Source organism: Acanthochromis polyacanthus, chromosome 7, assembly GCF_021347895.1.
Source record: "Acanthochromis polyacanthus isolate Apoly-LR-REF ecotype Palm Island chromosome 7, KAUST_Apoly_ChrSc, whole genome shotgun sequence".
Classification (NCBI taxonomy): domain Eukaryota; kingdom Metazoa; phylum Chordata; class Actinopteri; family Pomacentridae; genus Acanthochromis; species Acanthochromis polyacanthus.
Genome location: NC_067119.1, coordinates 8,841,135 through 8,867,285, shown reverse-complemented (window position 1 = coordinate 8,867,285; position 26,151 = coordinate 8,841,135). Strand labels below are relative to the sequence as shown.

The following is a 26,151-nucleotide window of genomic DNA, read 5'->3' as shown; positions in this document are numbered from 1 at the left end:
ACATATGCCACTTCAAAGACAAATTTTAAACAGAGAATCCAACAATTTAAAGTCCCCTTTGGATTCCCTTTGAGCAAGCATCAGCTGCAGTATTTGCTTAAAGGGAATCCAAGGGGAACTGTGCATTTTGTTTTATAATAAAGAAAATAATTCTGATAGAATCTTTGAATAGATGAAGGCTAAATATAAAAAACAAAACAATTCAGTCTCTCAGTCTCAGCCTCTCTGCATTGTTGGGTGCTCATTTGCTTGCTGCGAAACAGGAATTTCGCGCAAATAGTGGATTTCTCGCATTAAACGGTGCATTGCATTGCATGTATGACCACTTTGATGTCTTAAAACCAAGTGTGGATTCTTTAAAACCCTCCAGCCGCACGCTTTGTCCAAATTCCTGCCTTTCCTATCTTGTTTCCATTACAAATCTGCGTAAAGATCTCCATCCTCTCCTCGATTCATCCGTCTTGACTGCAAGTTCCAGCGTCCACAAGCTACTCTGATGCGCCTTACCTCTTCCTTTCTGCTCCCTCTGAAGGCCTACAGTGGGGCCAGGAGGAGTGCGGGGAGAGTCTGCTGTTGCATGCTGAGTGATGACGCTAGCCGAGATAACTAAACCCACCTACAGTTCATTTAAATGCCCGCGCACGGCTCTCTCCCAGCTCGTCACTGTGTCTCCCGTTGCTCTGTATTTATAAGGCGCCCCGGTGTGCGGAAAAGGCACAAGCATGCCTCGTCTCTAGAGAGGCAGAGCGCTGCTGCTGCTGCTGCTGCTGCTGCCGCGACTTGGAGACGTTTTTTTTATTACTGTTTTTTTTCTGTTTGGATGAAAGATCTGTGCAGCCGCTGCTAAAGGGAAGAGACGCGGGGAGCGCAGGAGTTTGATCCCAAGTTCACTGCAGCAGGTCGTTGTGACAGCGACCTAGTTCTCAGGGGTGAGTTGTAGTTTTATTTCACTGTGCTCCATCTTTTTATTTTCTTGATTTATTTGTTTCTGTGGAAAATCGGGCTGCGCATTCCGCTGGTGGTGGATGAAGGATGGAGAGATTGAGGAAAAAACGGAGCGTCCCTCAACTATTGCGCGTTTTATTTTGGAAAAAAATGAAAATTTGGCGCACAAATTTTTGGAGTTTGCAGCTTTTGTTGGTGTTTTTCTTTTATTTATGCTTGCGAAAGAGTCACCAGAACTTGTTGCAGAGAGAAATAGACACTAAATTCGTGCTCGGTGAGCATTTTGTGCATTTTTTGTTGCTGGTGTCGAGTGCATTCGAGCTGGAGAGCAGTGCAAAAAATAATTTCTTAATTTCTGATCATTACATGTACGTTAAACCATCTCCGTGCTTTGCAGAAATATAAATATCAGTTTTCCTTCTTTGCAAATCTATCTTGTTTTATTAAAAGCTGATAAATGGTTTTCTCCTGGTGCCTCCTCTGTGCTGTGGACTTCCCTGGACAGCAGAAATGACAGAGGACATCCGTGTTCTTGCAGGCAGTGAGTTAGAGGAGAAATCTGTTTCATTTTTGTGCGTTTGCAGTAGTGGAGATGCGAAACTTGGCATTTGTTGTTGCTGCTGCAGTCTGAGTGATGAGCAAAAAATAACTAAACTCACCTTTTCTGTCTGTTCGGCGCGTGACTGGATTAACCGTTTCTGCGTAAAAACAGACATTCTGTCGCTGTTATCACCCACACATTGTGCATTATGTGCCTTGTTTATGTAAGCTCCTCGTTCCCATCAGCTAGAATGCACTGAGATGTGAAGACCAACCTGTTGGAATAATACTACCTGACACCCACTTGATTTGTGGCATCTCGTGCCATTTTCAACTTTATGTGCAACATGTGAGCAAAGTATTATAGGTTTTGGGTTCTACAGGACAGGCCAAAAAGTAGTCTTATAGAAAAGAAAACAGCATTTTGCCCCACTGTTTGTTTGACAGAGCAACAAGTTCATGTTTTGTTAAAATTACCAGTATAAATATTTGAAATGTGTGACTAATTCCAGCACCCAAAACGTAAATTGACAGCTCAGTGCAGAAACTAAAACAAACAAACAAAAAAAATCGTTAAACTTTCTCCCCTATGAAGGAATCAAGAGTTTTCGACTTTTTCTGAATAATCTAGATTGTGACTGTGGATGATGATGCATCTGCGATAATGTATTTGCACCGTTTTCTTAATGAAACGTCCATTTTTGATGTGAGTCAGCTACCACGTGGTATAAACCCAGTGGTTATTGTTGCCTTAGGTAGAAGAATTGTAGCCATTAATCTATAATGGACAATCACCCTACCCAAGCCAGACCCTACAGCATTCTTTTAAAAACTGATTTTAATCTTCGTATTCAGAGCACATTTCCACTAGTTTCCTCATCCGTTATTGCCAATTTCTTATCTTCGTAGGGTGCAGCTACAAAGAGGGAGGATTAAAGGGCCGCTATGTAAGTTATTCCTGCACCCCAGGACAGTTCAGGCAGCATTTATGAACCAGTGCCACCTTATTTTTCCCCACCTAAAGCCATGAACTGACTGAGGACCTGACCTCTTGAGTGCGTGATTTCACTGCTGCACACAGACTTTTTACAGCTACTTGTGGCCAAGATGAGAATAAATTTGCATTCTTATGAAGTCTCGCTACTTAAGTTGAAGTTGGCGTTACATCGCACATTTTCCTGTGATTCCTGTCTGTGGGACAGAGTTCAGAAAGCCTCTCTGAGTTGTTGGAGACCGTCGAGCTGCTGTTGTGTTGCTGAGAAGGCGGAACGCTGACCTTGGTGCTGAAGTGTTCCTGCGCTGCCTTTCCTATGCGGAGCGCACACAGCAGCTCCACTTGTTTCTCTCTCTCTCTCTCTCTCTCTCTCTCTCTCTCTCTCTTTTATGTTGACATACTGTACATTCAAGGCGACGCCACCCACGCGACCAGATGCAACGATTTCTATTTTTTTCTTCAAAGAGCAACCATAACACGCTCGTAGTGTCTTTTGCATCAAAAGGAGTCAAACGCGTTCATGTAAGCGTCTGGTGAAGTTCAATTCGAGTGCAGAAACAATGACGCACAGTGTGAAAGAAGACGAGCACATGTTGCAGGATGATCGGATTTAGTGCCTTTTTGTGTTAAATAGATTGTTGTGATGCTGCAAAAACACGTGCAAACATGTCTTATGGGTGATTTTTGCATTGACAAAAGAAGAGATTTGAACACTTAAACACAATGTGGAGGCATATCCTCTGTCTGCGCCCAACAAATTATGGCACCATACTAAGCTCTGTTTAAGCTCAGTATCAGAGACACTTCAGGCTTGCATGAATAAGTCGATGATTTCTGTTTTTTTTTATTACTTTTTTTTTAAAAGAAACCTGAATAGAATTAAGATAGTGGCAAGCAAAAAACAAACTTTATGCTTCTCTTGGAGTTGGATAAAACCAGCTTATGGTAACAACAGCAACCCCACTGCGTATAAACGCTCGAATTTTGCACTCTAAATGTATGCAAATTGCTCATTATGCTGAATGCCCCCAGTCAGTGACATTAGGTTGTTGTTGGATCATTATCATTGATGCATTAACATGTTATTTGCTTATCTGTTGGTGGTTTTACCGATGAAATGCATCATTAAAAAAAAAAAAACTTATCATAGGTTCCTTTTGTTGTCCTGTTTACAATCTTAATCTGTTCAGCTGTTGCATAAAATTTGGATGTTTTCTCTGAATTACCACAAAATTGCACTCAGGGCTTGCAAAGATGCTTAGTCACTTCCCTTCCTCTAGAGAAAACAAATTGCTCAGTATGTACAAAGACTTTTTTAAATGTTCAAATTATTCAATATTTGCCTGAATTTTAGAAAAGGTTTAGTCCCTCTGATGCCGAGCCTGGGGATCACAGAAGTGCAAATGGGTTTCATCAGCTGGATTGTAGATCTTGGAATTTCACAACAATGTTTTGCGTCTGTAGCTCAGCAGAACTTAATGATTTGTTAGCTTCTGCTTTAATGACTCATATCTCTATGACTGATGCTCAATCAACTCATTATAAACAAATCATGCAGTAAAAGTAATTTTCCTCCCAAAACCTAACAAAACTTGTCCTTCCTCCCTTTCCGTTGCTTTTCAGAAACATCCCTGGGGACACAAACACCGGCACCTGCAAGCGCGCATAATCACACACAGGCAACATGCAGGAATCAGAGCCTACAGTGTGCCAGCTGCAGCCCAACATCATCTCTGTGCGCCTTTTCAAGAGGAAGGTCGGTGGTCTGGGCTTCCTGGTGAAGCAGAGGGTGTCCAAGCCGCCTGTCATCGTGTCAGATCTGATCCGAGGCGGAGCGGCGGAGGAATGCGGCCTGGTGCAGGTGGGCGACATCGTGCTGGCTGTCAACAACAAGCCCCTGGTGGACCTGTCCTACGAGCGAGCCCTGGAGACGCTGAAGAATGTGCTGCCCGAGAGCCACGCCGTGCTGATCCTCCGCGGGCCCGAGGGCTTCACCACCCACCTGGAGACCACCCTGTCTGGAGACGGCCGCCAGCGCACGGTGAGGGTCACGCGCCCCGCCTTCCCGGCCTCCAAGTCCTACGAGCACTGGTCCCCCGTGAGCGCGCTCAGCCCTGGGCAGCAGCAGCAGGTCAACAAGGAGCCCCAGCTCAGGGCCATCGAGAACCTGTCCTCTCCATCCATCACCCAGTCCCTCCTGCAGAGGGGAGGCGTGCAGGGCCAGGACCCCCTGCTGATGAGGGACGGTAGCCGCGGAGGCCTCCTGTGCAACGGGCTGGAGGAGAACAATGAGCTGCTGAAGGAGATCGAGCCGGTGCTGCGCCTCATCAAAAACAGCAAAAAGGAGATCAATGGTGAAGGCCAGAGGAACGCTGGGAGGAGAGATGCCGAGATTCAAGTGGCCTGGTAATTTGCGATGTGATACTACCTTATTGATCCCTTCGTTAAAGTGTCTTTGTCCTCTATCCCACCCAGCACAGGGAAGGTAGCAGTCAGAGCCCAGACAGAATTGGAATCACGATTTAGGTCAAGGACTCTTCAAGAAGATGACTACTGGCTGATAGAAGAACTTGCACCTGGTCCTGTTATTGAAAGTATCCTTATTCACTGTGCCACCCTGCAGTCTCTTAGCTACCTGACACATCTGTGTTACATTAGCAGCTACAGACAGCCTCTCATTTGCTTAATATGACTCAGTGTACGGTGCCAAGTAATTACTGTCTGCATGCTGGTCTCCAGCAAACCTGATGAGTTTGCTCACAACATTCGTCATAACCATTCTAGTTGTTATTCTGCAGTTACTGATCCTGCTGCTTTATGTAGGTAAAAGCAGTTTTACTTATTTTTTCCTTATAGAAACTCTATCTATCGTTATTTTATGGCATTCAGAAAGTTCTTAGCAATGAATATGTCTGAATGTTGCTCCAATCTGCATGTTTTTGAGGAAGTTTTGCCACAACTCATCTTTATTTGAGCTTTTTCCAATGTGCGTCATCAGTATTGGATGTTAGCTCTTATATTGATTTTAAATCCCAATTAGCATTCTGCAGCAGAGAGCTTGTCATACAGTTGTCATGCTTTTTCAGCCTGCTTTAGAGCCAAATTTCTTCCAAACACTTCCCTCTTGGGTATAGAGGTCAGACGCAGCAAGAAAGCAGCTCTGAAGTGTGAAACTGGCGACAGTTCTGTACATTTAACAGGTTCTGATGAGGAGGAGTCATAAATGTTGCTCGAAGTTTCTTTAAGTGTTCACTCTGGAGCTTTTTTTCATGGTCAGAGTCAACGTTCGACTCTGTCTAAATGATCTGCACAGTGCGCTGCTGTTATCGGCATCTCGTTTTTTTCTGCCATTGTACTCCCACAACCAATTGAAATCAAATTGAAGCTACAGTCTCCTTGAATCAATATCTCATTCTTGACCAAGCCATGCACATCCTCCTCTCCCTCATACATACCCTTTGAGTGATTCATTGTTTTTCTAATGGGGAAAAAAAGAAAAAAGAACTCCAAGCATGAACAAAGTCTTGTTAAGAGTATCTTTATGTAATGAAACCACCTGAGGTACCAGGAATGAAGGTTTTCAAATACATGTGAAGGTATAGAAAACCTGAAATCACGTTTTTGCGCTAAGAAAGAGTTGACTATCGGAGGAAGAAGACTTCTGGTGAGAACTGTGAAGAGAATAGTCAATATTTGTTATCTCTGGGCAACTGTTTGGCAATAAAATCTCAAATTATGTCCTGGGGCCTCATTTATAAAACATTGCGTAGGATCCATACTAAAGTTTGCGTACGCCTATAATACGAAAAGGGCATATGCCCCTCACCCCTGATTTATAAAACTTTGCGTAAGCACAGCTGCATGCAATTTCTTGATAAATCAGACACCAGCTGGAAGATTGCACAGGTGGATCCACCTCACATTCCGCCTACAACACACCCACATTTTACCATGAATGGTCAATGCAAAGTAACTCATGAATGCATCTGTATATAAATAAGCTGCTGATCCACGGCATTTCACGCAGCGCCGGCCGGTAGTCTTTTCACTGCTGTGCGTCAGGATGAATGAATCATGTGTTGACCCAGGCCACCCTGCCACTAAATTTGTTATGATCATGTCCGATGTACAAATAATTTGTAAACTGATTGATTGTACATTTTTTTCGGTTCACATAGACAAATTCATCTTCACTCGGGGGTTGTGGTGTGAAGCATGTGTGCCTGTACAGGGCTGATTAATGGTTGGACGCTCATCCCATTCGGCCGCATATGGATAAATAAACAAAATTCTTTACTTTTTTTTGCCTTTTTACTGTGATAGTTGCAGTGAACAGTGACAGGAAATGGGGAGACGAGTAGGGGGAAGACATACATAAAAGTGCCGCGGGCAGGAATCGAAGCCGAGCCACTGCGTCGGAAACCACCCCTGCAAATGGGACTTTTGCTTTCCCCGATGAGCTATACGGGCGCCGGGTGATCGGTAAACAAAATTATTTAATAAAGATCACCGCACAGGCCCCAGATGTGGACCGGCCCTTCGGTCAAACGACGTTCAATCCGCCCCTGTTGATATATGAACATAGTTCTGCAAATACAGTCGTCGGCCGAATGGCGCACTATATGAACATCTACAACAATGAGGGTTTATGATTATCCGGCTCTACAAGTCTAATATGTGATAACAATAAAGGTTTGAGATCAGTCTGGTTTCAATTCGCCACTTCACCCTCCGGCACTGCCGTTCCCTCTGTCTCCAAAATGTGCTTAAGCAAGCATCAAAGTTGGCGCACCGGTGCGCACATTCTCACGCCAAGTTTGTTTTAGAAATCACAACGAACACAGCGTATGCCACTTTCTACGCAAAGTTTGTGATTTACGCCCTGTTTTGTGCGTAAGCAAGCATCAAGAATCAAGGTTGGCGAACCGGTGCGCACATTCTCACGCCAAGTTTGTTTTTATAAATCACAACCTTTGCGGGGCTAGAAAGTGGCGTACGCACTTTCTGGCCCTGTTTTGTGCGTACGCAAGCTTTATAAATGAGGCCCCTGATGAGTGTTTGCCAGGAGTAGAAAAGCACCGTACCATAAAGTCGCTTGTTTTCAGAGGACAAGCCGTTGCAATTTCACAATCCAGCATGAGGATGATGACGCTCCACGTTGGCTAATGACAAATGACACACCTTCTCTCTCTGTTTCTGCCTGTTGGAAATCCGAACCTCCGAGTTTGCAGGATTGAATGCGCTCTCACAAATTGTTGCAATGAAGAGATAAAGCGAGGCGAGTGGTGCGAACAGGAGAAAACCTTTGAGGATTTACAATTGGCATTAACAAGTGGAGGAGGTAGGGTTGTGGTGGAGGGGGGTGAGAAGTGTGAAAGACGGTGGGAGGCAAAGTGTGTGTGTGGGCGTTTTTCGATTGGAGGAATGTAAACTTGAAATGGCACGAACAAGAGATGAGTTTTCTCTATTCGCTTGCGTCTTGTGGGGTTTTGCCACTAAGGCAGCTCAGGGATCTTCCCTTCTAAACATTCAGTGTCTCAGGATCAATTGGTTTCATCTTTACAGGGTGAATGATCATTGTGATTTATTCTAAGAAAGACAGAAAGGCAGTCAGACATTGTCATTCCCTATTAATTTGCACAGTCTTATGTCTGTTTAAATTTGTGACTTAAATACATATCAGTCTTTTCCACTCAGTCCAGTTCACACTAAAAATAAAATGTTCTTGTGATTACACCTACATTTAATCTATTCACTAAATGATCTGTGAACACACAGTCAGGAAAAGTGATATTTATCTTCAAGATCACTGATTTGCAGACAGTAAATCCTGAAAAAGTCTCTGGATTTGAGTAGCAGTCATGCGTGAAACTACAGATTTCCTGTCTGATCTGATACCAAATAAAACTCAGACCGGTATTTCTGGTGCCACTGTGGTTATGGCTCAGTTGATAGAGGGAGTGTTGCATGTTTTAAACCAGCTTTCACCTGTAGATATGTTGAACTTTAAGAGCTCTAGCGACTGCAAGTTGCAGGAACTTTATCCAAGCACACCTGCAATTTCCTCAGGAACAGTCCTATGGAACTTTTTTGAAGAATTTTGCTTGGGATTAATAAAGCCTCGTCTCATCTCATCTCAATACATGTCTACAAAAGTTTAATGTGATCAGAAAATGGGACTAAATAGGGAATTATTTTGTAGTTTGCTCCCACAAGTGGTCTTCTCTTCAATCCGCTTGTGATTTAAAGTTAGGCCAGTTTAGTTTGATGAGTGTTGCTGCTCTTGGAGACACATTGGCAAATATTACAGACACACAGGGCAGACTGATTTATGCAGATACGCCGCTCTGTATGCAAATTCTTTTGTATGCAGGCAGTCAGAACATGTTAGCTACTGCAGAAGTGAAGAGGAATCAACAGGATACAAAGTCCTCCTGTTGAATTTACAATTATCTGAATCAAAACTTCAAAAAATGCAGGTGAAGTACATGCTGAAAATCAAGTCTACATTTTGACGGAATCTGTCGGTTGTGTAGTTGAAAATTGCAGAAAATGCTGGCAATAAACGGTCATGTTCAGCATCGAGGGCTTTGAAAATAAAAATAAAACTGAGGTATATTGTATTGAATTGACCTAAGGAGATCCCAGGGGCACGAATCTCCCTCCAAGCGACATTTATTTATTTCATTATTTCCTTTAGAACCATTTATACTCACTTTGCTGGCCTATGTCTTTGTATCAGTATGAGTAAAATTACATTTTTCCTCACAGTCAGTGATAAATGTCACCATAACTATGCACTTCTTCACTGCACCTCTATATTTACTGTGTCTCACCATAGCATCACCTTAGTCATGACACGTATGACCCTGGTATTATTAGGACTAGATCTTGTCAGCAGCATATTTACTTTATATTTCATCCTTTGTGGATGATAAAATGCGTGCAGATGTTTATCTTTAGATTTGAAATATCAAGCAAATATATAGCAATATAAAGCAATTTAAACTACAAATTCACCAAAAAACACATATTCTGCAATTGATTTCTTACATCCCAAGCTCACAGGGGTTTATTTTTTTTGGCTTTTCTCACTCAGCCGTGGTGAGAATTTCCTGACCTAGCAGTCAGGTACAAGCAGTCCCACTGCTGCACTGAACCACGCCGGTCTCCGTGCACCCACCATGTCTTGAACAGAGAAATCCCTATGTGGGTGTGCAGAGCCTTCAGAAATTGTGAAGGGTTTCCTGATTTAACAGCATTTTGGAGAGTGTACAAGTCCATGTTTTATTTATTTGCTGGGAAAAAAATGGACGAGTCGAGGCTTGTTTACTCTCTGTGTGTGTCTGTGTTTGTGTGTGCATGCTTTGGCTGATTTTTTTTTTGTGTGTGTGTGTGTTTTAATTGAAATGAGATTACAGTTTGCACAAGATGTGAGTTCCCACACCTGACAGAAAAATTGTATATGACTTGCAGGGACCTTGGCGTGGGAAACGGCACGTCCCCCCAGCTGGCGCCAGATAACGACAGAATGCTGGAAAACATGCCGGTGGTGCTCAACAAAGCTGACAGTGACAAGGTAAAAATGAAACAAATGCTCAACCCTTGAAGTAATTTCGAGTGCAAAAGATCATGTGTAAAATCAAATAAGTTTCTTCATCTCTTCTCTGCTGGATCAATAACTCGAAGCCGTTTTTCCCCCTCTCGTCTGTGTGCAAGAGTTCATGAGTGGGCTCTCAGTGAATCCCTGCAGCTGTATAATGCATCTGCATCCACGGCTGCCTTCGCCTGCCTGACTCTTTAGCCTCGTACAATAATCCACACTCTTGGCCCATTCCGTGCTTTCAGAAACTGAGCACGCACATCCGTGTTGCTTCTTTGCACATAGTGCTAAAGCATTTGCTTAAGATCCTATCACCTAGGCATTAGATCCTTCCGCTGGCAAGCTGGTGCAGCATTAAATCCAGCTTATGCTTTCCCCACAGAAGGGTCTGGTCACAGGTCTGAGTGTCTGTGACAGGGATAGTGTCGTAATCTACACACGGTCTGCGTTATCCACCCACTTCTGACGTTTGCTCAAGCCCCACATCAATGGGAGCGGATGGGGCGAAATGATTTCCTAATGAATGCGAGCAGCTGCTGATCCGTCTCTCTCCATCAAATGTGGTCCCTCTTAAATTGATCCAGCCTCTAAGACCTGGAGAGAACAGAGTGTTAATGTGCATGCTTGTGAGAATAAATGTGTGAAAGTGTTGGGGGGAGAGCCTGGAGATATGGAGGATGCATGCTTGACGGCAGTTAGATGCATGTATAATGTGCCAGGAAGCCATATGTCTGTCCTTGTGCGTGGCTGCTCGGACTTATCTGTTTGCGAGAAGGTGTGTTTGGGGTAGTGAAATCAGTTTGAGTCCAGTATTTGCATGAGCACTGACTCATGCAGCAAGAAGTTCCCCTGCAGGCGCTTCGCTAGACGCTGATGCTAACTTCGATGGCTCACTGCTAAGCGTTTAATTTGACAGACTCAAGTCAGACACCAAGTTCATTAAAAAAAAATAAACCCATGAGTAAGATAGTTTCTGAAAATGGAAGTCATTTTTTTTAACTACAAGGATTCCTAGTGACACATTGATGGCCTGCAAATTAGTTTTCTCACTTTGGTGAAGGATTGTCCATGTGCCTCCAGCTTGAGTTTCTGCTTCTGCATAATTTAATGTTTAATAAGCCTATTGCTAAGGAAAGGTGGCAGAATGTTCTGTCAAATTCCACCGGCTAGTGAGCTCTGGAAACACCACCTTTGATGATCCACTGAAAGCAGAAAATATGCCTCCGTGCCTCTTTCTGTGCCTTCGTTTCTTTTTTTTTCTTCTTCGCGCGCTGTGGTTTAATCATCAGTGAATAAGGTGTCAATTGTCAAACCAGAAATTTACTTGTCTCCGAAAAACCATGACTAAACCGTATAAATATTTAATGCATAACATCTCCTTTCATTTCCCAGGCTGTCAGTCTCACTTTCTTCTGCCTCTCTTTTCCCATTCACCCCCTGTCTTGCGCTCATCATCTCAATTTCCCAGCAGAAGTTTTAATTGATCAGTGGATGAGGAGCCACATTACTGCATTTACCAGACAGACTTTGGTGATTAAGCCACTTATGGAACTACTGTCATCCATTTAGCGTCACATTCTCCCCTGTTCTACCACCACAGATCCTATCTTCTGTTATGTCCACACCTTATTCTTGACAGTGAAGGCTGTTGATTGATGCTTGATGAGACTTACACGTTCTGTAGGTGTAGTTCAGCAGCTTCCCTCAGTAGTATTTAATGCACAGTGGAGCACTGAGCATCTAACAGAGTAGATTACAATATGCACCAGCAAATTCATTCTTAAACCTTAAGTTTAGCTTCAGCTTTAGCTATATTTCAGCAAATGTAATATCTTTCACTAAGACACATTACTGTTGCTGTACCGGCAAGCTTTCCATTTATGCAATGCACTTATATATCCGACCATTTGAACGGTGGAAGATTTACCTCTCCAAATTCCTGCAGCTTTTCTTAAAAAGTACTGGCAGTGCTGGCAGATTCTTTTTTTGAGACTGAAATACAGAATGCAGCCGCAGACATGAGCTCCAACATCATCTTATGCTCGAGTTACTGACAATTCAGTGACTGTGTTCAATACCTGTGAGAGGAGAAGTAGCAGAAAATGAAAAATCAGAGAATGAAAATTCCATCAGCTGAACAACCTGAAGTAGAGGATGAAGGAAGAAAAAAATGGTGATGAGATGGTAATGGGCTTTAACCAGAAAACTCAGTGACTTATTTCAGGAATTGAGTTTAGTTGCAAAATATCTACGGGAATTTAAACACAGCATGCATGAGACATTTTCAGATTTCCAACATCTTTGAAGAGATATAAGATCTAACTGCACTAAAACGAGACATTAGCAAACGGCTAATGGAACCGTACAAGCACAAGAAACTGAAGCCAGCGGCACAGTTACCGAAGACGCTCTTTTGCTTTTTCTAAAAGAACATCGAAGCAAGATTTAGTGACTAGACCTTGGGGAAGTAACATTTACAGTATTATATGCTAGTAGATGCAGAGTAATTTGTCAACAACTACTGTTTTGAACTTTTTTCAGCTGAAAATCAAAGACTAATTATCATCATCATCATCCTTTACACCAAGTGGTGTGTAGGGCAGCAACAAAGTTCCTCCACTTCTGCCTGTCCTGGGCCAGTCTTGTCAATGAACTCCAAGAGTGCTGCATGGCCTCCATCTCACCCTCTACTGTTCTTCTCCATGTTGTTCTTGGTCTTCCTCTCTTTCTTTTGCCATCTGGGGTCCAGTGCAGTGCTGTTCTTGTGACTGACTGTGTGTCTTTACGGAGTGTGTGTCCAATCCATTTCCATCGTCGCCTTGTGATGATGGTGCCCATGTCTTGTTGTTGGCATTTCCTTAGCAGTTCTTCATTGGAAATCTTTTCGGGCCAAAATATTCTTTGAATTCGCCGGAGACATGTGGTGTGGAAGGATCGAAGCTTGAAAAGATCTGCTTCCGTCATTCTCCAGCATTCTGCTCCATACAGCAGTGTTGATACAACGCAGCTCTGGTATAGTTTCAGCTTGGTGTTTGTGTTGTACTGTGTTGATCTCCAGACATTATTCATTCCCCTAAACACACTCCTTGCCTTGCTTAGTCTACTGTGGATGTCTTCTTTTGTGCCGCCCTCGGGTTTGATGATGCTTCCCAAGTATGTAAAGCTAAAGCTGAACCTGCAAAAGGATCGAGAACACATAAATGTAAAGTAAATACGCTTCCAAATCTCCACCACAAGAATCCGTATCTGTAGAAATACCAGGACCTATGCAAGCACTCAAGAGGCTGCACGGGAGATGAGGAGGCATGAGATCAATGTGGAAAATCCCTGAGGTCTTTTCAGATACTAGCATGGAGGAAAATGTAAGGAAAGCATTCCCATAGCAACAGGTGGAAACTAGAGGTGGAGGATGGTGATGAATGCAAGGTGTCTGGAGGTGAAAAACCGCAACGAATGCACCGATCTATAACAAAGCAGGTTGTTGGGTAAAACGCTTATAAAAAGACACATAAACTGCTAAAGTTTGGGAATTTTACAGCATTGCAATTAATCAGCAACTATTAAGCAATAAGTTCAGTTACTCTGTTCAAGCCAAATCTAATTTTAAGGTTGTTGTTTTTTTTAAATTAATAAAAACCTTATTTGCTCCCTCAATGCCACTGGACCACTACAGAACACATGAATTTAAAAGGAGGACCTGAGAACAAGCAATTACATTTAACCATACAGTTTAATATTTAACCTGGACGTATCTTGGCATGAAGACGGGCAAAGAATTACTAATAAAGGGGGTTCCAGATGGGCCTAAAAGGGAGCTATTAATTACGCAAATTTCTTACGAGATCATCATGAAAGTTCTTTTTAATCTGAATTTCATGTGTCAATAAAGAGAGAAACATTCTTGAAGTTCAACTCAACATCCTAAACAAGAGGAATCCGAGATTTCTGACCTCCGCCAAGGGAAGATGATACGAAGTTGGAAAATCTAAATCCGGATCCAGAATCCAGATCCTTAACCGGATCAACACAAATTTGAATGGAGTCTTCCCTGGGCCAAGATCCACCTCTGGTGAAAATTTCATGAAGATCCGACAAGTAGTTTCCGAGAAATCCTGTCCACAGACACGCACACAGACAGACAAATAAATAAACGGACCCGATCGCATAACCTCCTTGGCAGAGGTAATAAACACTGGTTGAGCATGCAGCTAAAGGTAGTGATGGCTATTTGGAGTATATTGGCTGCTTTAGGGTGAGTTTGAAGCAGTAATGAGGAGTAAATTAATTTCTCTGACAAACTGGCTCAAGAAATTAAAAAAAAAAAAATACTGGGTAGACTTCAGAAAAAGTTAAAACAACCCAACCTAAAGCACAAAAATTCCATAAAAATTAATAGAAAAACTGAAATGGAGCTCAAAAAGATCGACATATTCCCTCAAATTTAGAAAATAGTCAATGTACACATATAAAAACATGAAGAAACTCATAGCTAGTGGCATTTATGCTGCATAAACCACAGGCAAAAACCGAATTTACTCCATGAGAGATCTGATAATTTAACATATACCGTATATCAAGATGTTCATGACATAAAAATCTGTGAAAACTTGAATGGTTGAAACAGGTTGAAAATAAAGGTAAACATTTTTACAATCATTTAACCTGCCTTTACTTAAAGAAAAACAAGAGCAATACCCAAACTCTGCAAAGCAAGAATTAAATGAAACAAATCCCCAGCTCAAATGGATTTAGACAGAGTGCTATTAAACCATAAATAGATGCTCTGACACCTGTTCTGCACTTAATTGGGTCTTTTTGCTTGAAAGAGAAATGTAACAGAGTGAAGCAACAGTATCAGTCACAGCAAACTGGAAAAGATAAGCTGTAGAACAATCAGTAAATGCAAGTCATGAATTGTTTATTTCCATCTTGGCTACTAGTACAGTAACCGTAATATAAATATAAATAAAAATAAACTTTTAAAATAAAATAAAATAAAAGTTCTACCACTGATTTTAAATATGGATTAAAAAAAATGATTCATTTGGACTCAACAGACTCAGGACAATATTTGAAGAACCCTGCTGGTAATCGGATCTATAACCCAGAGTGGGTCTAGACGCAGAAAAAGCCTTCGGCTCGTGGAGGTTTCTTATTAAAATTATGAAAAATTTTTGCCTTCACTGAGGCAATAAGCCAGAGAATGAAAAGGTTATATCGAAGGCCATCAGCACGATTGAAGATTTAATGAGGAACTCTGAGAATCTTTTATCCTCGAGTGACCAACTGGCCGCCGCTGCCTATTGAGTCTCCGTCTCTGCAATTGTTTTTTAACCATTAGCTCATAGAAGAAGACAGAATGATGCAATTAGAGGACTGAAAATGGCAGACAAACAGAAACTGTTTGTGGATGATGTAGTTGTGTACTTGTGTATTTAGGCAGCCCCACACAGCCCCTGCTGGTGCTCAGGTTAGAGGCTAAATGTCTAAAAAGCACATATTCTTAGTTTCAACTGTCGCTAGCATCTTGCCTGAAATTTCAATGACACTGGGGTGAAAAGTTAGTGAAACTTGTATCCCCAAAGATTTATCAAGCTCAGTAGAAAGTAATTCTGGAATTACGTACAACACTTATGTCTTAACTTATTGAGTCACTCAAGATGAATATGTCCTTTTCAGTTAATACCCATAGAGGCACCAGATAAACACTTTTGAGAACGAAATAAATAACTTTCTGGATCAATATGAGAAATACAACTACACACGTGGACAAAATTGTTGGTACCCCTCAGTTAAAGAAGGAAAAACCCACAATTCTCACTGAAATCACTTGAAACTCACAAAAGTAACAATAAATAAAAATTTATTGAAAATTAAATCATCAAAAACAGCCATTACTTTTGAATTGTTGATTAACATAATTATTTAAAAAAACAAACTAATGAAACAGGCCTGGACAAAAATGATGGTACCTCTATAAAAGATTGAAAACTATTTGACCAGAGTGACATGATTAACTCAGGTGTGTCATTTAATTGACATCACAGGTGTTTCCAAACTCATAATCAGTCAGTCTGCCTATTTAAAGGGAGACAAGTAGTCACCCTGCTGTTTGGTGAAAAGGTGTGTACCACACTGAACATGGACAACAGAAAGCGAAGGAGAGAATTGTCCCAGGACATCCGAAAAAAAATGATAGACAAACATCTTAAAGGTAAAGGCTATAAGACCATCTCTAAACAGCTTGAAGTTCCTGTGACAACAGTGGCTCATATTATTCAGAAGTTCAAGACCCACGGGACAGTAGCCAACCTCCCTGGACGTGGCCGCAAGAGGAAAATTGATGACAAATTGAAGAGACGGATCGTTGGAATTGTATCCAAAGAGCCCAGAGCAACCTCCAAAGAAATTAAAGGTGAACTCCAAGGCCAAGGTACATCAGTGTCAGATCGCACCATTCGTCGTTGTTTGAGCCAAAGTGGACTTCATGGGAGACGACCAAGGAGGACACCACTGCTGAAAAAAACTCACAAAAAAGCGAGACTGGAATTTGCAAAAATGCATGTTGACAAGCCACAAAGCTTCTGGGAGAATGTCCTTTGGACAGATGAGACCAAACTGGAGCTTTTTGGTAAGGCACATCAACTCTATGTTCATAGACTCAAAAACCAAGCATACGAAGAAAAGAACACTGTCCCTACGGTGAAACATGGAGGAGGCTCAGTAATGTTCTGGGGCTGCTTTGCTGCATCTGGCACAGGGTGTCTTGAAAGTGTGCAAGGTACGATGAAATCTGAAGACTATCAAGGCATTCTGGAGAGAAATGTGCTGCCTTGTGTCAGAAAGCTTGGTCTCAGTCGCAGGTCATGGGTCTTCCAACAGGACAACGATCCAAAACACACAGCCAAAAACACCCAAGAATGGCTGAGAGAAAAGCGTTGGACTATTCTAAAGTGGCCTTTTATGAGCCCAGATCTGAATCCCATTGAACATATGTGGAAGGAGCTGAAACATGCCATTTGGAGAAGACACCCATCAAACCTGAGACAACTGGAGCTGTTTGCTCATGAGGAGTGGGCCAAAATACCTGTTGACAGCTGCAGAACGCTCATTGACAAATACAGAAATCGTTTAATTGCAGTGATTGCCTCAAAAGGTTGTGCAACAAAATATTAAGTTATGGGTACCATCATTTTTGTCCAGCCCTATTTCATTAGTTTGTTTTTTTAAATAATTATGTTAATCAACAATTCAAAAGTGATGGCTGATTTTGATTATTTAATTTTCAATAAATTTTTATTTATTGTTACTTTTGTGAGTTTCAAGTGATTTCAGTGAGAATTGTGGGTTTTTCCTTCTTTAACTGAGGGGTACCAACAATTTTGTCCACGTGTGTAACAAGACACTAGTTATGAAAAAGTGAAGGTGGTCTAGCTCTTCCAAATCTGAAATAAGCTGCACAACAAAGGCGTTAATTAGGTTGGTGTACACCAAAGCTGGATGTGAGGAGACTGAACAAGCAATGGGAAAATAAATACAGTGCAATAATTGATAGTTTAATCCATATAAACAATTGAATCTGTCACTATTTATATTGTACTTCTATACCTCTGACTTGATGCACTTTACTGTTTTGCACTCTAATAGGTTTGCATGCAATTTGTTGTACATATACATTTGATTGCTTCTAGACAAATTAAGCAATATAATTGGAGGAAAGCTGTTTGCATTTTAAAATGGTTCATATATGTTGCCAGATTTACACTTAAAAAGGAAGACAAGTGGTTTAAAGACTAGATTTCTGCTGCACAAATACACACAAATGCAGTAAAATCATAAACCCTATATGTCAAGGCACAATTTTTCCAGGATCTTAAAATCTTAAGTTTGGCCTGGTTTAAGGTGAAGGGTTAGTCTAGGGTTAGGTTTGAGCATATTACACTTACATAGCATATTTAGAAATTAAAAATATATTGGGAAGATTTTGTAAATGGTTACAAAGCCAAACATTACAAAAAAGGCATTTATGTGAGCTACTGGATACCTTGAATTTACCAAAGTACAAATGAATTATCTATTTATCTGTATCTATGAAAGAAAGTACATTAAATTCAAACTACATGGAAAACAAGGGTTAACATGGCTATGAATGGGATGAGATACTTGATCAATAGTGAAAAAGTTCTTGGAGTCAATTCAGATGAAAAATTGAAATCTACTATTTCCGTGCTCCGTCCCAAAAGAAATTGAAAACGGATAGATTGCTGTTGAGCTTGTGGGGACAAAGAAGCAAATCCTTTTCATACATTTTTAGATGTGCCCAGCTGTGATCCCATTTTGGTTGTCTTTTCAGCAAAAAATACCCTGAGCCTCCAGCTTCTTGTACCTGGTTTATTTGGTGAAATTTGACTGGGAGTAGAAGAATATGTTCTGAATACGCTTAGTGGCATGCGAAAGATCCTCAGCTACGGCCTGAGCGCTAAGATGAGGAACTCGGATGTCTGGAGGGAGCAGAGTTGCTGCTCCTTGGTGTCAAAAGGAGACGGTTGAAGTGGTTTGGGCAGATGATTAGGATGCCCTCAGGGGGCTTTCCTTTTGGAGGTTTTCCAGGCTCGTCCAACCGGGAGGAGACCCTGGGGTGTATATATAGAACTCTGTGGAGTGATTACATATCTTATCTGGCCTCTGAGCGCCTCAGGATTCCCCAGGAGGATGCTGAGGAGAAGGATGTCTGGAATGACCTGCTTAGTCTGCCGCCACCGTGTCCGAACTCGAATAAGAAAATGGATGCATGGATGAAAAAATATTGATTGGAACAATCTGGTGCATATTGTAACTACATAACAGAAAATTAAATTTCCAGATGTTGATTTTTTTTTTGTTTGTTTAGACGTCAGAATTTTGCAGCTGAGCCAGTCGTGGAGAATTGGTTGCACTGAGGAGCTCAGAATTTTTAATTGTTGACAGAATATGATTGGAGCAGCCAGTTTATTTTTGATGAACTTTTCAATGACACACGTAGACTAAAGTGATTTAGATGAAACATCACAAATTTCAGCTTCGTGTAGATAAAGGCAAGAAAAGTCAAACAAATCATCAATTTTCTGTTTTGTTTTCTCTTTCTGATGTTACTCTAGACAACGTTATGATGTGTTTTGAGATCAGACTTATTTATCTGTCTAAATTGGAATCAGAAAGCAGCATCAATGGACTCCCCTGGAATGTTCTGGTTAGAGATGTGTGTTTTTTGGGGGGGTTAGTTTGGTTAAGACAAACCAAATTATTTCTTACACATTTTTCTGTGTGTGTCCTGATTCTGTCTGCAATGGTTATTACAACCAAAGCCATGTTGCTTCCTGATCACATTGATCTGGTGGATAATATCTTTGCAATGGAGAAAAGTACTTACATTTATATGTACTTAAACTTTAAGTACATTACAGGAAATGCAGTTTCCAGGTGACATTTTCAGTTTTAATGCCTCCACATCCAACAGACAGCAGCAACTATGATGAGCTCCTCTAAATGTTCTAGTTAGAAATGGGACTTAGTTTTTAAATACTGCATGAAATCAACAAAATATTAGTCTGTGGTGACGCTCATTCATTTCTATATGTACTAAGCTTAAAAAGTAGGGTGTGTCAGCAATTGTTGCTTATAAAAGTGCAACAAAACATAGAATTTAAGCCAGCTATTCCAGTTATACTACAAAAACTGCTTTGCTTCATGATCATATTGATCTGGTGTGTAGTATCTTTATAATGGAGAGAAATACTTCTACATACTCATACTTGAAGTACAGAAAATGCAATTTCCAGGTGACTTTTTCAATTTAAACATCCCCAGATCCTGTGGAAAGCAGCATGTATGATGAACTCCTTTAAATGTTCTACTTAGACATCACATTTTTTCATGTAATATGAAACCCAACAAAACACATTTTTTTTCTACAACTCTACAATTTCATTTAGCAGACGCTTTTGTCCAAAGCGACGTACAACACAAGCAAGAATTCAGACATAAGGAAAAACCTGTAGTAAGTGCAAAAAGTGCTTCAAGTGCGATTGGTCAAAGGTGTTGCCATCAAGTTGCAGAAGAATTGCCAACCCCCCCCCCCTTTTTTTAAATATATTTTATATATTTAGATGAAGCTCAGTCATTTCTATATGTACTGAGCTAAAAAATTGGACTGTGTCAGCAACTGTAACTTAAAAAAGTGCAACAAAATACAAAATTTAAGTTAGCTATTGCTATTATGCTTTTGTGTTTTTGGTTTGGTTGGCTGCTTTATTACACTATTTATCCATCTTAGTCTCTGTCTGTAGTGTTTATTACAACCAAAGTTGTTCTGCCTCTTGCAAAAGTCCAGTAATTCCATGTGTATAAATAAAACAATACACTGACATTTACAAGTTGTTCAAGATTCTCTGAATGTGACATTAATATAAAAACAGTCCTAAATCTAAATGCCAAAGCTATCTTTTGGTCAGTGACCGGCCAGCCGTATATCCACAAAACACACAACTGCTCCACTCTTTACGTCAAGAAGCCTTAATTCTCTGATTTTCTTTGCCTGTTTGACTGAGAGCCTCTTTACGGAACAGTGATCTTTCTTCCTGTCCCCAAACTCAGCGTTAACCATGTGTCATATCTGAGCAGCACGGCGGGGGTTTGCTGCTGTTGGAGCATAAACACACGGGACCCAAGCTCTTTGTGTGTGCAAAAATCAAATTCTATTGAAACCTCCTCATTTCTTTGTGCTGTTTGAGAGGACACGAAATGGCACCAAGGCTCCTCTGGTCTGACACCGTTGGTATTCGTCTCCCCGGCGAGCGCGATGATTGTGCCGCTGTTGTTCAGAAGCCGTTCCATGGTATGATTAACAATGCAGAGGCAGATGATGAAAGAGCTTCCAAGGTGTGCGATTGATTGCTCTGATCTTGGGCAATCACTCGCTGCCTTTCTCTAGGAAAGCTTGCAGTTAGTTGGCTTTGGGGTTAAATTGCAGGCATTCATCAGTCAATAGCGACAGCATGGAAAATTCAGTAAACCAAGAGTTAGCTCACCATCAGTGCGGATTGCCTTCGTCCCGCAGCGGAAAATAAAACAGAAATGGAGGTGGGAGAGACTGCAAATGGTTTCTGTGCATAAGTCTGTGTGAGAGGGGCTCAAGCACAATGACAAACCAATTTTCCCACCGTGAGTCCACAGAGACCGCGCAGCTGAAACTCATTTTGTTCTGATCTTAAACCCTCCTTTCAATGTCCGGTTGTTGCATTCGAATCCACTTCATCCTTGCAGTGGGCGGGCTGCGTCACTTTTCAGCTTACTTTAGTATGACTCCCAGTCATAAACAACTTATCCAGCTTGCACCAAAAGTGTCGCACGGGTCAGAACCTATTAGCCAGATGCAGCGCAAAGGCATAAAATAATGACTCATGTGTAAATGTGTGTGTGCTCTCTGCAGCCTCCGGCCCAGGGCAGGACCTCGCCCATTAAGTCGCTGCAGAATGGCAGCCCCTCCAAATGCCCCCGCTTCATAAAGATCAAGAACTGGGAGACTGGCACCATCTACAGCGACGTGCTCCACCACAACTCCAGCAAGGTAAGACACATGGAAACTAGTCCACGTAATAGTTGCATAATGCAGGCTGCTGAAAGGAGAAGAACAAATTTGATGTCACGATTCAAGCCATCCTAGGGTTTCTGTGTCGCTGTTGAAAAGGTATGAAGGCTCCGAAGTGCTATTGTTTCTCCACGTCTTGACATCCATCACTGAATTTCAACACCAAGTGACCCACATGATGCAATTATAATGCAATGCCCCAACATCCAGTCATGCAATGAAAACAAATGTTTAAATTTCTGCGTTTACTTCACCTGTTTGTTCAGAAAAAGCACAATTCCTCAAAACTACGACTTCCTGTGCCTGTTTCCTGTTCTGTGACTTTAACGGTGTCTTAAAGGCACTGATGTACATCAAATACAGTGTCTTGGTTGACTGAACAGTCATTTAGCCTGCAGACTTACCAACACATAATTTGCAAGTCAAGTAGATTGAAGAATAATAGCACAGCATGGCGTGCCTCTGCCTCTCACTAACCGTTCATACATTAGACGACTCTTGCTTTTACTGTTAGTGATTAGTCTGGTGATATTTACCTTCTGAATTCTCTTCAGGGCTCTCTAGAGCTACAAGTAATGATTATATTCCTAACTGATTAATGTGGTGATTATTTTTTTGCCATTCTATACATGTTAGAAAAACAAGGGAGAAAAACAAAACAATTTCTCAAAGTGGCAACTTACTAAAACGTCAAATCTACAGATTAATCACATGTTCCAAACTCAAAATTGTTAATTTTGCAATTGAAATCACACAAACAAATCATCCCAAATGAGAGGTTTATACAGTAGAAAGTGTGTATATATAGTATACTGCAGAATTGACTAGAACCCATATGCAAAGACACTTAAATGTTAAAAAATTCACCTTGCAGCAATTGCTTTTCTTGAAAACTGAACAGTAGGCTATTTGTTCTTATGTAAGAATATAAACTTAACAGTGTAGATTTACTATGTTATAAATGCAGACCACACAGTAGGAACTTAGTGCAACAAAAATCAATACACTTTTCATAACAGACTAAATTTTTGTTTTCTTTTTAGTACATCATGTATCAAACTTTATTTCTCAGGACAGACTCCATTCTTCTTGACATGGAGAATACCAGCGTAGCATTCATTTCTGGAAGGATGTTTTGCCTTAATTCAGAGACAGTTCTTATTTAACTGTTGCTCTCCCTTTCTCTTTAGACTCCAAACCAAATCAAGTGACCTTTGTCCAGGTCATAGTTGTCTTTTATTTTTATTTGTTTGAAACTCTTGGGCTTTTGATCATTATCATGGTGGAATATTTATCCTCCACCAAGCATCTGCAAACTGGAAGTCATCCAGTCAGCCAGTATTTTGGTATATCCACAGGAAGTCATGATGCATCTAAAAATGTGATCACCTGAACACCTTTTGTGCTCGTGCAGTCTCACTCCCGCCGCTGTTCTTCACTGTCAGGACTATGCATTCACTGTGGTCGTCCTGGCCACATTTCCGGCAAACATGTAGGACCCTGTGTGAGCTGAACAAATCTATCCTGATATCACCTAACCAAATTATGTGTTCCCAATATTCCGCAGGGTTCTTTTCATGTTCTTCAGCCATATTTAAGAAGAAGCTGATGTTGTTCAGTGTCCTTCACACTGTCTGAGCTTCACAGGAACTCTGTTTTCTATTGATAACCACTGTGCCAAGCCTGAGATGCTTGGTCATCTGTTTTTCAAAGCTAAATTGTGCAAGGTGTGCACTGCCCACGATGTCATGTCAGGAAAACTACTGCAGCTCTGATTGGTGGTACTATGGCTCATTTAGCATCTCCTGATTACTGTTGCAACTGTGTTTCGGCAGATATGTAGTTGGTCTCCAATCTTCCTGTATCCTTCTCCGTCTTTGTTAAATCTCACTGTCAGATTCTGAAAAAAATTCTGGCAATTTCTTTCGATGTGAAGCCATGATGTAGGCATGCAGATAAGACACTGTCTATAGGTCCAAAAGTGCAAAAATTTGAGTGTGTGAGTAATTCTTACTGTGTTCATGAAGTTAGACTGATTGGAAATCATAACTGTACTAAATTTTGTTTAAATTTTCACAGGCTTTTCTAACTTATGTGACGGCGTCATTTTTGTTGCATTGGATTTGTACTCCCGGGTCTTTTTTTAGGATGATATTTCTACAGTGTGTATTTTTGTTGTCCATAAACAATCTCTACTCTGGCAACTTAGCAGTAATTCAGTTATTTAGAGGTGTTACAACTTTAAATCATTTCACTTTTTAAGTTGTGCTGCACAGAGGTGTACTCACTTCTGTTGTATATTATCGCTAGCTTACTGTTATTTTTGTCATATAGGTTATGTTTTGTAATTTAGATGAATTGCTACTATAACTCACACTTTTTCAGCTTTATCATTATGTGAACAAAAGACAGATGTTTCTGTCTTTGGTTCATCCACTGTTCCTCCAGTTCTCTGCTGAGGTCCGTGGTGAACTTGGTCCACTCGCAGCATATGTTGCAGACCGTGAGAATTTGGTCAATGGTTTTACCATAGATTGTGGCTTTTATTTAATCCAGTACAGATGGCGGATCTTGCGTGTTGTAAACGGTTTACGCTGGCGCATGCGCGACTCACAGCTGGGCAGTGACACAGGCCAGCAAGATCAAACACTATAATAGAAAAACAACCATGTATGCTGGTTTTTATTGCTGTGAGTAAAACTTCAGAAAGATAACACTGGAATTGGCCGTGTAGTAAATTACTTTAAATGTATGTCACTGATACTACTAAATTTGATTTGGAAATGGAATATACCATTTAGTGGCATATCACAATGTCTAAATATGACCCCAGATTGCCATTATAACACGATTTAACAGGGCAAATACATGAAAGGCAAAAGTCCTGTGCGTCAGTTTTGGTACGTCGCAGATGTGCACAGCTGCAGTACTGTAAGCCAGCAAACAAAGGTGACACGTATGATATCTGTGACTTGAACAGTATCTGATGAACATTGAAAACAGTATCTTGGAAGACTGAACAAACATTTAGCCTGCAAACTTACCAACACGTAATTTGCAAGTCAAGTAGATTGAAGAATAAAAGCACAGTGTGGCATGCCTTCTCTCCACTTCTCACTAACTATTCATATATTAGGAGTCGTTTGCCCGAACTGTTGGTGATTCAGCTCGTTACTATTTAGCCAGAAAGTGTGTGTGTGTGTGTGTGTGTGTGTGTAGGGGAGGGTTGGATAAATCTGGGTAAAGCTTATGAAACAATGAATCCTTCAGAATACAAAGCAGCATATCGGTGACATGCCGTATGGGGACAGCTCACATGGCCATGCAGTGACTCAGCATTTTTAGAAAACAGTGATGAGAAATTGAGTAGGTGACGTTTAGTGGATATTTCTGCTCAAAATGCCTGATGCATTCATGAATCTGTAACAACAGAACCAGTTCATCCAACCCACCGTCCAAGATCTGCCTCAGCAGCAGACGATTTCATAACCATTGCAGAATAATGGCCTTTTCTCCCACATTGTGTTGTCAGAGAATCAGAATTTGTGTCCAAAATCCTGCTTGATGGACACAGTAGTTTCGGACTTTCTGCTTTGAGCTAATGGTAAACATGTTATGCTAACTCTCACACAATGACAGCGTTGATATTGGTGTAATGTTTTTACACACTAAAGTACAGCTCAGACTGAGGATGTCAGTAGTTTTCCATGTCAAATCCAATCCTCACAGCATGTTTTCCAAATAAATATAGAAATGCATCATTGGTATTTTATATTAACTGGGCTAGACTTGGTTAATGTTAGAAAAATAGCTGTGTTTGGTTCAAAATCGTAAGCTTATGATTGCACAAGGGTTTTCTAATCATCAATGAGCCTTTCAACACCATTAGCTAACACAATGTAGCATTAGAACACAGGAGTGATGGTTGCTGGAAATATTCCTCTGTACCCCTATGGAGATATTCCATTAAAAATCAGCTGTTTCCAGCTAGAATAGTCATTTACCACATTAACAATGTCTGTATTTCTCATTAATTTAATGTCACCTTCATCAAAAAAAACCCACAACATTTCCAAGTGAGCCCAAACTGTTGGACAGTAGTGTATACAAAATACGTAACGTCATGTAAAAGAGTTTGAACTCAAACTATTATCCCAAATGATGAGGGGCTTTCTCAGCATCAGTTCATGGCAAGACTAAAGGTTTCTCAAGACCAGTTTATTTTTTCACCTGTCTGCAAGGGTCTACAAGTCTATATATGTGACAGAAGTTTCATCATCACCACAGAGGATGGAACTGTGGATCTCAAAGTAAATGCTTGTTTATAGGAGAGACTGTGTGTGGATGTACTCCGTCAACCACACCTTTAGAAATCGGCATTAACAACGTTGAAAGTAGTCGGTGCCGGACTTTGGAGGTGCTTTGATTTCTAAGTTGCCCAAA

The 26,151-nt window shown here is 41.0% G+C and overlaps 1 protein-coding gene across 1 annotated transcript in view; it reads left to right on the top strand.

The window, feature by feature from the left end:
* The first annotated feature begins 486 nt into the window (after positions 1-486).
* nos1 (nitric oxide synthase 1 (neuronal)) overlaps positions 487-26,151 on the top strand; it is a 61,166-nt gene continuing 35,501 nt past the window's right edge. Inside the window, exons 1-4 of the mRNA XM_022220349.2 lie at positions 487-929; positions 4,103-4,885; positions 9,956-10,058; positions 21,550-21,687. Coding sequence (XP_022076041.1) covers positions 4,164-4,885; positions 9,956-10,058; positions 21,550-21,687 — 963 coding nt within the window. The 5' untranslated portion in view covers positions 487-929; positions 4,103-4,163. The remainder of the gene's footprint in view (positions 930-4,102; positions 4,886-9,955; positions 10,059-21,549; positions 21,688-26,151) is intronic.